At 47.7% G+C, this 12,638-nt stretch overlaps 4 protein-coding genes across 4 annotated transcripts; 2 read left to right on the top strand and 2 right to left on the bottom strand.

The window, feature by feature from the left end:
* Positions 1–1,411: 1,411 nt before the first annotated feature.
* On the top strand, positions 1,412–2,227 carry N7506_006864 (uncharacterized protein; the record flags this gene model as incomplete). The annotated part of the gene is made up of 3 exons (XM_056956157.1): positions 1,412–1,483; positions 1,530–1,601; positions 1,652–2,227. The coding sequence occupies 3 exons, from the start codon at positions 1,412–1,414 to the stop codon at positions 2,225–2,227; spliced, it is 720 nt and encodes a 239-aa protein (XP_056810491.1).
* A 2,407-nt stretch (positions 2,228–4,634) lies between these two features.
* Positions 4,635–6,497, bottom strand: N7506_006863 (Multicopper oxidase type 2; the record flags this gene model as incomplete). The annotated part of the gene is made up of 1 exon (XM_056956156.1): positions 4,635–6,497. One exon carries the CDS (start codon positions 6,495–6,497, stop codon positions 4,635–4,637), a length of 1,863 nt encoding a protein of 620 aa, XP_056810490.1.
* A 2,273-nt stretch (positions 6,498–8,770) lies between these two features.
* N7506_006862 (ferric reductase family protein) lies at positions 8,771–10,715 on the top strand (the record flags this gene model as incomplete). The annotated part of the gene is made up of 6 exons (XM_056956155.1): positions 8,771–9,054; positions 9,116–9,348; positions 9,402–9,454; positions 9,507–9,628; positions 9,683–9,794; positions 9,954–10,715. The coding sequence occupies 6 exons, from the start codon at positions 8,771–8,773 to the stop codon at positions 10,713–10,715; spliced, it is 1,566 nt and encodes a 521-aa protein (XP_056810489.1).
* Positions 10,716–11,550: 835 nt separating this feature from the next.
* Positions 11,551–12,543, bottom strand: N7506_006861 (uncharacterized protein; the record flags this gene model as incomplete). Its single annotated transcript, XM_056956154.1, has 1 exon — positions 11,551–12,543. One exon carries the CDS (start codon positions 12,541–12,543, stop codon positions 11,551–11,553), a length of 993 nt encoding a protein of 330 aa, XP_056810488.1.
* Between the last annotated feature and the right edge of the window lie 95 nt (positions 12,544–12,638).

The following is a 12,638-nucleotide window of genomic DNA, read 5'->3' as shown; positions in this document are numbered from 1 at the left end:
GGGTTTTTCGGTGGAGGTTGTGGCTTGGGACGAACTGCTGTCATTTGTGAATCTGCCGTAGTGCTTATGATGATCGCGACGATGGAGTTTTGGATTTGTATATCACAAGCGGTGATATGATTTGGATTTAGGTGGCTGGTTATGGTTGGATAGAAGGCTCTGGCTATTATCTCCGTGTGTGGTGAGACTGGTAATTTTCATACGAGTTGTAGAGTAGCATGCGATTCGTGTCGTATGATTCATTCTTTACTAAGGGTGCGGAGATCAACTGTTTTCGAAGTCAATTCGTAATTGTGTACGAATACTCTGTTTTCATATTGGCTCAAGTCCTGGAGCTAGGAAGTGATTGCGTGTTTACAGTACAACTATGTACTCCGTACTCGATCCTGTGGCTGTGTTGTGTTCGAGCTTGTAGCTCAATTGCCTTTGCCTTTGACTACACTTGTATTTGGAGCTATCACTTGCATGTCTTCCAAATAGATATAAAAGTTCAATTATAATACGGAGTAACATTCAATGCTCCACTAAGTCAGCGGCGTGATCGTTCTTTAGTTATCGTTTTCGATTTACTCTTGGTATGTCATATCTTTGCATACATTCGCCTATTTCATAGATGTATCTGATTGATAAAACGCCAATCATGCAGAGCAATCAATTAATGAACAAAAATCACGAAAAACAGACAACTGACGTTTTGTGAAGTCCAAGTGCTGAGTAAGGGTACCCAAAGCCCTGCTGTTGCAGATAGACGGTTCCTCTAGACCAGTGTTGTCGAATTGACCGAGCAAATTGCTGTTGATAACACCAACCCAGAATTTAGTTTGGAACCGATATCTACATTGGAAAGCAGGCGTGTTCGAACATTATACACATCAAGCCCATTGACATTGAACTCGGTAAGTGCAATCTCGCCGGGCTCAATTGGTTTTATGATACCACTTCGAAATTTCTGAAAAATAAGTAGTAGTTTTTACCGAGAAAAGAGAAGACATGTACGATATCGTGATGTAATATGAGATGAAGAGAGGAGGGAGAAGAAGGAGAGGGGGAAAGGGAGAGAGCTCTCGATCTTACGCTATCTACCTGCGGGGAGCCTGACAAACGGGGCACCAACAGGCTCCAACGCTTTCCCTCTGCACTTTTTGATTTTGCAAAACATCATCTGATCACCTCTCGTTGGAAATAGTCTGGAGTGATAGTGAGCAACTTGATACCTCCCTGACTTGGAGGGTTAGGAAGGCTTAACACCTGCGGATGCATCTGATTGGAGAATATTTCCACGCGATCGCCCAAATAGGACAAGTTCTCCGAGCTATAGAAAACGTGGTTAGAGCCGCTTACTCCCAAATATACTAACCCAGAAGTTAAAGATGAGAAAAATTTTCATCTCGAAAGGATTCCAGCTATCAGAATGCAGAAAATCTCGCTAGCTTTACTGTTCCAATTGATCTGGGCAACCTGCGCTCTTGCCGAGAATGCAATTGTAAGAATCGAACTGCACCGCAGTGTTGATCAACGCTGACCAACAGACGATCCCATGGGTTGGGTACTCATACTCTGGAAACTATTTTGCAGGTTACGAGGGAAAGATTGTCGGAACTGTAAGTCTGCCCTACGCCATGCGATGGGTACCAATTCTGACCTCGTAAAGGATGGCGACAAAACAACCTATGTGGTGAACTGCCCACCAAGCGACACCACCTGCATTGCATTTGACTCCGATAATGCTATGACTGTCATCGCTGGATCCAACAGTAAATACCCCATCATTTTGAAGAATGCATATGCTAACAACTCAGCTTATGATCTCATCTACACCGACCCATGGGAATACACTAGCTCAGGCTGCACGTTCGCTGGTGGCCCCACACCGACCACCGCGACATGCTCGTATATCCAAACTATAGATCTGGGCGGTCACTCGACGTCGCGTGAAGATACATACAATGTTCCCGCGAGCACTGTTTACCGCGAGATATACTCGGCCACCTTGGCGGTTGCGGGGTCTACATCTTCGTCCAGTACGGCCACGAAGACTGGCACATCGGCCGTGACGCAGACTTCGACTGGGGATGTTTCCTCTACTACTGATACTACTGTGATTGCCGCGACCGCTTCTGCTGCCGTGGCTGTCTCTACAACTGCTACTGGTAATCTCGCATGCAAATCATCTATGCCGATGATAGTTGTGGGTGGTATCATCGCTGGTGTTGCAATGAATATGTGAATAAGGGAATACCCAAGGACTACCTAGGTACGCGGTGGCAATTGGCTACTTAATTCTCAATTCTCTCGTCATATGCGAGAGAATGAATAGTATATCATTATTTCATTATTTTTTTCGACCTGCGAACACAATGATGGCGGAATATCCTCATCCAATTGCACAGGCAAAACGATTTGACAAGGAAGACGCCAGGCCGTGACCAGTTACCTGTCCGATATGATTCAAGGCACGGCGACAATGAGTAATCTGGACCTGAGTAGCAAATGAACAATTGACGACCGTCCACATTGGCCAGATCAAGGTATTACTACTCGCGAACTTGGCGGTCGGCATGGGGTGGAAGTTATCGGTCGCATCCACAAATCCAATTGTCGCCGTAACGGTATAGCAAATCACATCGAGAAGGTGGTTGAGTCGGCCCTCGAGGGTGTCACAAAACTCCGTTAGGCCACCAGAGAACTTCGGCAAGCTGAATCCCGGGTCGTACTTTTGCATTTCTCTGCAACAAAAGAGAACGTGGAGACAGAAGACTATTTGAGCGGATTTGGTAGTCGCCAAAAAAGTGATGGTCCAGGGGTCAGGCGGCGAGACTGTAGCAAGATCGACGTTATCGGACTGATACTGCTTTTGCCAATGAGGTGGAATGCATGCATTCCAGATGTCGACTTCCCCAAGAAGATGGGAAGCGCGGGAGAGTAGACTTGCTAAAATTATGTGGCGGCTTGTTCCTACGCCTGAGCTTGTGCTTGAGCTCACACAGGAAGTTCTGAACTCCGCGGCAGATTGACAGAACTGAGATATCAGACTGTTGAGGATACTTGCCCGGACGACACAGTCGGGGTTGGGTATGGATTCAATGGATCCAGGAACCCTGGCGCAACCAAATCTGTTTGTTGCGATAGCCTGTATTTGCTGTTCAATCACAACACAAGCTGTAAGTAGACCAGGCGACGGGAAGATTGAAAGTGGGAGCCACTCACTATTTGTACAGTGGCCCAGCTAAGAAGAGACCGGGTGTATTTGCTTGCTGTTTGCTTGCGCCCGCGCAGCTGCAGCAGATATGAGATTCCCGACATATGAGGGTCTGAGAGTCCATCTCCTTCATGGACAAAGTTCTGCGCGAGAGAATGAGTAAACAGTTATGAGCAAGAGCCTTTGGGCGACGCACGAAGAAGATGCCCAGGAGGAGGCATGCGGCAAAGGTTTCGTCTTTCATGGCATCTTCACGAGAACCAAGCATTTTGTTCAAATGACCCAGAGAGAGGCCGTAATGTCTTCGAGCCTTGATGTAGGATTCCTGAGTACCCGAGATATTTGCAAGTGTGATATAAGACACACTCAGAATCGCATGTTTCAAACATGGAGCATTTCCCTTCTCCTCGAAGAAATCTGGCAGAAATGCCAGATGACCTCCACAAGGCGATCGATGAACTTTGAGCACGACTTGATTCATAAAACTGCACAGAGATTGCCACTCTTTGCAAAATGCAAGGGGTCGCGAGATCTGAGGATCTGCCACAGAACGTGGAGCCGACAAGCGATCCTCCCGATCTGATGGACGGATAACCCTCTGGCGACGAGTTCTGTGAGCCTGAAGTGCATTGTTTGTCACAACTGTTTGCTGTGCCGCAGGGGATTTGGCAATGCCATCTTCTGGAGGTTTATATGCACGGAAGCTAAATTTATCCGGATAGCCAGTACACTGAATACCATGCTGAATACATCGACGACATTCAGGTTTGGCTCCGTCACACTGCTCGACACTTAGATAGGTTTCTTCGTCCCAAAGGTGTTGACTCACCTTGACTTTCCGTCTGCGGCAATCGTGGCAGCCAGTGCTTAATCGTCCGGGAAATACCATAGATGGTGACCCAGCGGAGCTCTGCAAGGGGCTCGCTTCAAACTCAACTCGACGCGTCAAGCTTGATTCTTTTCGATACTGCGACGCTCAAGTAGCCAATCATGTCTACGGAGAGACTCCGATCTCGCCAGTAACGAGTATTATGTCATAGACTCGGAGCGGGATAACTAAAGTCCGAGCACCTGGGCATCAACCGCTGGACGCTAGTTAGTTAGGACACTAAGACGCTCGAGACTATGTGAATTCCGTGAAATTTCGAAAAGCGGCAATGAAATATATGAAGAAACAGCTACGAGATATCAGGAGAAGAGGTGAAACCAATTTATTTTGATCTAGTTAACAGATGGAATGAAAGGACATCAGGAGAAGGAGAAGGGAGGGGCTGAGTAGAGGGTGGAGGAACAAAGGGAGCAAGAGAGAGAGAAATGGAACTGCCTACACTGAGGAATGAAACCCCGTAGAGCCTTGCTCCCATGGTCATATTATCTATCCCACCCTGCTCCTCTTGCGCCGCCTTTTGCGCCGCCTCTTCTGTCGGCTCTGCCATCAGTCTCTGTACTCCGCAGCTGGAGCTCCTCTCTCCGTCGTGACTGCAGCTCCACCACCAAGTCCAGACTCAGCCATCGTGAATTTCAAATCGGAGACCCCATAAATCGAGATCGAGACCATACCAAGGACTGCGCAGACACAAGAGAAGACAAGTGCAACGATGCCACGGGTGGTAAAGCCGCCAGGAATAAACCCAGGAGGAGCATTCTGTCCCTTCAAGTCCAGGTAATCCACAGTATTCGCAGCGGCATTACCTTCCCAGGCGATGCCAGCAGCATCACAGACATCCTTCTGGGCCTGAGAAATGCTGAATGTATCCTGAATGGAGAGTGGATCCTCCACAAAAGTCATTGCAAGACCCTGCATCATATGCCAATCAATGTGGCAGTGAAAGAGCCAGACCCCGGGGTTGTTGGCGATGAAGCGGATCACAAAATATCCACCAGGAGGGGCCACGAAGGTATCACGGCGAGCGGGATACGTAGGGAATGCGGTGTGATTATCGGCATCAAAGGTGGCAAACACCGTTCCATCACTATAGTCGTAGAAATTTGCTCCATAACGTGGATAACGATCAACCAGCTGGAAATTGTGCCCGTGCAAATGGAAAGGATGGGTCCCCGTGTCCTGGTTGCTGAGGATGACTTCGACAACCTCATTCTTCTCGAGCACGATAGAATGGGTGTAATCACCATAGATTGTTTCATCGGTGGCCAGGGCTCCTGAGGACTTGACGGTATACAAGGTGGGAACCTTGGGTGCGGTATAACTAATGTTATTCAACAGGGCATATCCCTTGCCATTGTCGAGGTTCTCCATAACAACAGTAACTTCCACTCTTTTAGAGGGGCTTTTGTAAAGCTCGACTCGATCATGCGGAACAAGCTCAGTATCATCAAACGGATAGATGTCAGAAGAGTCGTCTACAGGCATTGCCACGGTGTTGCGCGCTGCTTCAGAGTTATACTCGAGCCAGTTGGTCTGATTGAGCAAGAGATCAGGGGATATAGTGTCGAGTAGAGACGAGTCGGCGACCATGACCATGCCATAGTTCTTCTCGGTCGAATTCTTCATAGTGACCAGAATGGCGTATCGTTGTGCAACAGAGAGATACAACTTGTCCGCTTCAGTCTCATCGACATAGACGCCATCGATTTCCACAATACGCATAGTATGATCCTCAATCCAGAAGTATTGACCCACGAACGTGGAGATATTGATCAATCGAATAAGGTATGTTTTGCCTGCCTGCACGGGATAGCTTTGGCTGATTGAGTTGTTGAACAGAAATGAATCAGGTATAGGCTCGGCCCCAGTAGGATTGTATAGAGACATGAACTCGGGTTTGATATCCTCTGCAAGTGTATGGTACCAGTCGCTCATAGTGATAACCATCTCGTCGTCAAATTCATTGTAGAAGTAGGAATCGGTGTCGTGAACAATGAATGGCGCACGGTAACCACCGGGATAACAGTAGTCCGTGTGGCAATGATACCAGTAGGTGCCATTTTGGTTGACGGTAAAATTGTATGTGAAGCTTGATCCAGGAGCCAATGGACATTGTGTCACCATCGAGGGGCCATCCATGTCATTGGTGCTGTTCTGGTAAATACCATGCCAATGGATAGAGGTGCTCTTGTCGCCGAGGCCATTGTAAACGTTCGCGATGATTTGGTCGCCCTTATTCACCTCTACTGTCGGCAGCGGCCAATGGTTATTGATACCAATGACTTTGCGATCAGCAAGACCGTCGGGATTCGCTGTGACCCAGGTGACATTCCAGTCGAATGTGTGTACCACAGCGTGGCAGGCCCCCAAGAGCAGCTGGAAAGCCCCCAACCGAGCGAGATAATTCCTCATTGCAAGGCAAAAAGATTGGCCGTGGATCTGGGAGATTCTTGGAGTAGGCCGAGCTGGATCTGACCGCGCTTTTACTTCTTTCAGGATTCATAGTAGAAATGCTTTAAGCCGGCAGATTCTTTGTGCCGACATGGTGCGACTGCCATCGGTCGAGTAACCCCTTTGTGGTCAGCCGAAAGCGTCGTTGACCACAAATTTCGCCTAGTGGATATTGATTGAAAGTCGGACATACTTGCCCCAAAAGTGATAAACACTTATCAGATCGGATGACCTCACCCTCGCTGTTCTCGCAAACCCCTCCCATTTTGGAATGTGGGACTAAATGTCGGAATGATCTCGAGCATAGTCCCACTTAGTATGCGACTTAGCCTCTGTCTTGGCATCAAGGCTGCTCAAGCAGGACTTGCTTGTATGGCCGCCAAGGAATTTTATCGAAGAGAGCGGACATGTACGATAAAGTATTGAATAAATAAATGCTGTCCAGTATTTGATTAATAGTATAATGCCTAATATCCAACGAAGAATAAAGTATTAGGTTTGAGTAATATCTAGATAATAAATTTGACGTATTTAATACTCTGTACAGGCGAGTGAGGTTTGATATACCCGAGTAGACATTGTCTTTGTTGATAAAGCACAGAATGGCCGAAAATACTTAACGAGGCCGGGCTGGCGCAATGGTGGCGCGTAAGGCTTCTAAAATTCACGATTTTGGCGCGGCTTGCGCATAGCGCAAGCTCTTGACATGGCTGAGGAGGCACCTTAAGGCTCTGGGTCCGTTTCTAACACCCGACCTCCAAACCAACCCCCTCTTGACCGCTACGCCACCGGACGAGATTTCGGATCCCCGCAAAAATACTGTGTATGTTATACTCGTGGTAAAAATGCCGAAAAAATTGACAGCCCAACGCGAGGCACTCGCAACCTTATGATAGCCCTTCTCTCAGCCCTTCACGCAACCGTCTTTTTGAAGAAACATTTTGCAGGCATCAGTAGAAGTCATACGCGCTACCATTGCGCCAGCCGGGCTTCGACGGAGAGCAGCTGCCAAAGTTTCATCCTTGAACTTTTGAGGAGATAATGATTCAGTAGGAGTAAATGTGCTGTTCTTATTGAATCTTATAGTTAGCTTAAATCTAGGGTTTACGTTTACCTCAGAAGCATACTGATTGTAAGGGATCGGATGCCCCTCGCGCGAGTGGCTTTTTCTATAACCCTTTTTTTTAGCTTCTCTTTCTAGCAGCCCCAGGTTCGGTGTCAGGATCGCTGTGCTTTGGTGTTTGGCTTCACTATCATCCCTTTAAATCTGGGATTCGTACGACCTTTTTTTTTTTTTTTTTGGATGTTGCGGTGTTGATTTAGAGCTACCACTGCAACTATCGAAGTTTTGCTACCGCCTCCACTATACCTGCTTTCACGATGCCGTATTTTCTGTATCGGGTCTTCCGAGGTTAGCATGACTTTCTTCCGTCACCAATCTATTCTCAGGTCCACTGAGGAGTAAACAAAGGGAAAAAGTAAAAGTAAATCTTTATGACTGATATCGTTCCAATAGTATCTCGATGTGATTAACGTAAATAATGGTGTCTGGTAAACATGAATCGTTTTCGATGTTAATAGAAGGAATGAGAATTACAAAGCCAATTCGTATTCCCAACTCACCATTGTTGTCTTTTTGGCTGTGTGTGAGTGTGGTGCTGAGGTTTGTCCAGGTAGTAGATCAAATTCTAGTGCCAAGTTGGCCTTAGGAACTTGGATCGATGATCGGAATTTACCTCTCTACCTGTGGGGAACTCACCACACCGGGCACCCACGGGCTTCGACAGATTTGCGTCGCATTCATGACAAGCCAACTTGGTGCAAGGTACATTGTGGCGTTAGGAATCCAAGGTAGTATCTCGGATAATGGTGTCAAAATTCGGGAAGCTTGACTCGTGTACTCTTGGCACACTCGGGGACTAGATCCTATCTGGGAAACGCCTCATCTAGAGGATGGACGGAAATGAGTCTCCCGCGGTGCTAATGTGGCATGGTCTATGCTTGGTCGAAATTTTCAGCCGAGAGTCACAGACAAGTCGTATGCATGAGCGATTCCAGAGATTGCTCTGAGTTGTTGTTCTTCTGAGTAAGGCCTACTACGAACGAGCTTATAAATCCTATGTATGTACTTTTTTGAACTTCTGCTTTCTCGAATTGTGGCCTAACACTTTGGATCAACCCAGGTAACTCATGACTTTGCTATCACGAAGGACAAAACTTACGGATGGGGCATAATGGGATACTGGGCTGGTGTGATTCTTCTGGGGATGACCTCAAAGGCCTGGACCGTTCTGCAGAGAGGCTCCCAATCGAAAGGTCCTTTGGAAAGCCTGTGCCACGCCTTTCGAACGCATGTTATCTTGCCGGCCACTTTCGCGCCGGTCTCCTCAAAGCACCAGGCACTCTGGTACTCGCACGCCATTCCAAAACGGGTTGACTCTTTCATTGTGTTGGGTTTCTGGGTCGTGACCATTGTCTTGAGTTGCGTGCAATACGATAGCTTTACGGGAAACATCCAGTCAGTTTTCATTCTTATGAATCGTTTGGATCCCCATCGCTCATTCACTATTTTCAAACAGGACCCCAAGTCTTTACCAGCAAAACTGGCAGTATACCTCAGATCGCACTGGTATCCTATCATACGCCTGTCTTCCTTTTTTGTGGCTTTTCAGTGGCCGAAACAACGTCTTCTTGTGGGCAACGAATTTTACTAACCAGTCCTTTATTACTTTCCACCGCCATACTGCGTGGGCATGCACTATTCTTGCCGTGGTACACTCAATCAATTACAGTGTCGTCTTTGCGGTCTATGGTACTTTGGCATCTATTCTCAGCCCTTCGAAACCAAGCTGACATGATTTCTAGATGGCAGATACTGGAGCGTTTGGGTTCAGGAATATTGGTATATGGGCGTTGTGGTAAGTCATTTCCCTTCTCCATTTTCAGTCTCATCTGCTTAATTACTGCTAGGCAACTATCCTTATGTGTTTCATGCTTATGCAATCGATGACTTGGTTCCGTCACCACTCATATGAGTTCTTCTTGGCTATCCATATTATATTTGCAGTTGTTGTACTTGTCGGTCTTTTCATGTGAGCTAACACTGATGTCTGTCGTGCCAAACCCTTATGACTGACTTGATCTAGGCATACTAGCTTCGATGGGCAAGAATTTGTTGGGTATTTGTGGGCGCCTGCGGGACTGTGGATATTTGATCGACTTGTCCGTCTGTTCCGCGTCGTCTACTGCAACATGAACGTTCGTATTGGAAGACAATTCCAGAAAGAGGCATACTCCACAGTCATATATGATCAAACCAGTGACTTGGTCAGAATTGAAATGGTTCTCGGAACGTCGATGGCTCCGAAGCCTGGACAGCATTTCTTCTTATATCAGGGAGGTGTGCTCAAGTTCTAGGAAAATCACCCCTTCTCACTCGGTGCTTGGACGGCTGCCTCTGAAAGCAAGGCTGAAGGTAGCCTTCCGAGTGCAACTCAGAATAAGCTCATCTTCTACGTCCGCCCTTATGATGGCTGGACCCGCCGCCTTCGTGATCAAGCTTCCAAGGCAAACGGCATTTTCCAGCCAAAGCTTCTTCTTGAGGGGCCATATGGCCACACTGAGCCTTTGCACCGCTTTGACACAAACCTGATGATTGTTGGAGGCACCGGTATTGCCGCCGCGATCCCCTACCTTCTGTCCCATTTGGAACGCGTCAAGACAAGCCAGACCAAAACAAACAAGATCCATCTTATTTGGGCCATTCGTGAACGGGCCATGTGGAGCCATGTCTTCACGGATGATTTGAAGCATCTCTTGCAAAGCAGCGACATTACAATAACAGTCTATTGCACCAAGCTTGGTCCATCGATCGAAGATTCGAGCTCGCAAAGTGCACTCTCCGATGTGACCACGACACCGAAGGAGAAATTGTCGGTAATAATCGCCACTCCACCCAATTCGCCCACTCATAGTGGATTGCGTTTCCTACCTGGTCGCCCCAGTGTGCGCCAACTCTTCATGACTGAGGTGGAAGAATGCAAGGCTAGCTCTTCAAGCCTCGGTGTCCTTACTTCTGGACCTGCTCAGATGGCTGACGAGTGTCGATCATCGGTTTACGACGCCATGAAACATGGATTCCACCATATTGATTACTTTGAGGAAGCATTTGGTTGGTGATCTGCCTAGAAAACGAGAGAACCATTCGAGTTAGTTGAAGGATAGATGAGGTATAAGAGCTAAAGAAATCAAGAATACTCAATAGCATGACCTGTGAGAAAAGACACATGGGTCCTTTGCTTTTCATGGGCAAACTCATGGGTAACTTGAAAAAGCAAAAAGGCGCGGTCTGGCAACTTGTGATATTTCATAGCTCGACGTGGTCAACAATATCCCTGTCTCATCGCGGTGGGCATTTGTACAGACCGCTACTCACCACCCTCTCCCCCTAGAGCTGCAAGAATCTGTTGGGTTGGGGAAGCTAATGACGGTAGTTGAGGGTTGTTCTCAGAGTACAATTTCCCACCTGTGGATACTCTGGCTCTCGGACCAGTCATTTCTGATTGCTGGAGTGGCAGATACAAGTCAATGGAGGAGGTCCGGCGAGATGTTGCACGTTGTTTGGAGGATTTCTCAGAGGAAGGGATGGAAAAGGCGGCATTGGAATCCCCAGAAATAGCACAATGCTCCAGACATCCACGTACCGTCTGCTCCCAATTCGACTAGCAATGGCCGAGAGAAGGGGCGACTGCGGTCGATTGAAGGTGGTGGAAGAGATTTGCAAGTTTTGTTCGTATGTGACATATGTTCAATAGAACTGAGTAACAAGATCATATGTGTTAATGAGATATCAGAAGGCCAAAGGCCAAATGGACAAGGAAAGACGTTGAGCACCCCTGACTCCACCGCACACAGAATCCCCTCGCAAGGTACTTCCACAAAGATGGCACAGAAAAAAGAGACCGGTTTCATCAATTTGGGAGGAAACCTATCATTTTCCCATTGGTAATAACCTTCACCGTTTCGCCACCGATCTCGTTCGTCTCTGTCCGCTTGGAGTTTCAGGGCTCTTTTCCTTTTGTGCCGGGTTACTAGCTTCGCGATTCAATTCCTGCTCGACTTGATCCTGTTGCTTGTCTGATTCATCGGAATCTGATTCAGATGTCTCGGGGTCATAAGGCGCTTTGTCACAACCATATATGCCCCAGTTTGGTAGAAGAGCAGACACACACAGGTGTAGATGGGACATTTTCGCGGATTTCTGCATTATGCGATCCTGCAGAGAAAGCTGCGCCGTGATGAGCCTTTGCAATTTAGCTTGGTCTTTCTGCATATCCTTGTGAAGCGCATAAATGAGATCAGACATGTCAACAATCTGGTCGTACGCCAACCCTTCTTGTTCTTCCGAAGGTTCTTTCGGGTCAGAAGTAAGCTGAGGAATTTGAGTGGGCATAAACCGAACCGAGGAGTATAGCTCCATGACGGCTTGAGGAGACGTGCACTTAGATAATTTCTCGTTCCACGAATCGGTCCGCAAAACCTCACTCCATCTTGATGGTGGGGGCTTCGCAGTAGCTCTGAATCCCTCGGGAAGGGTTCCAATGTATTTGTCAATCCACCGGTCAAAGACTTCCAGTGTTTTCCCTTCGGGCTTATACATGTCCCACGGAACACATCTGGTGATTTGTGGAGTCGGACCGGCATGCATATCGCGCGGCTGGGAGTTGGTGTTGCGTGTCGAGCTTGATTGTTGTGCTGTGCTCGATTCACCGGTGGGTGGCGCATCCTTTTTTTGGCCCTCGTTTTGGCCCTCGCTTTGGCTTTCGTTTTGGCTTTGGGTTGGAGCATCGGTCATAAAGGATTCGTGCTCGCGAACGCGGATTCGAGTGCGTAACAATCCATAAGCAACGCCAAACTCTCGCGCTAGCGGCGCAATTGGTGGTTCCTTTCTCTCATAGTACGCTTTTATAGCTTTGGCGAGCTGCTGGGGGTCTGATTTCTTTGGCATGGTGAGTGGTGAGTGTGGGTTGGAAGCGGAGCGCGTATCTAATCGACTTTGGCGGATCGGTGACGCAGGTCACTTGCGACGGTTAGCGCGGTGCG

The sequence above is a fragment of the Penicillium brevicompactum genome (assembly GCF_028827555.1).
Source record: "Penicillium brevicompactum strain IBT 35665 chromosome Unknown utg000005l_segment0_segment0, whole genome shotgun sequence".
Taxonomy (NCBI): domain Eukaryota; kingdom Fungi; phylum Ascomycota; class Eurotiomycetes; order Eurotiales; family Aspergillaceae; genus Penicillium; species Penicillium brevicompactum.
This window is presented reverse-complemented; position numbering and strand designations above follow the sequence as displayed.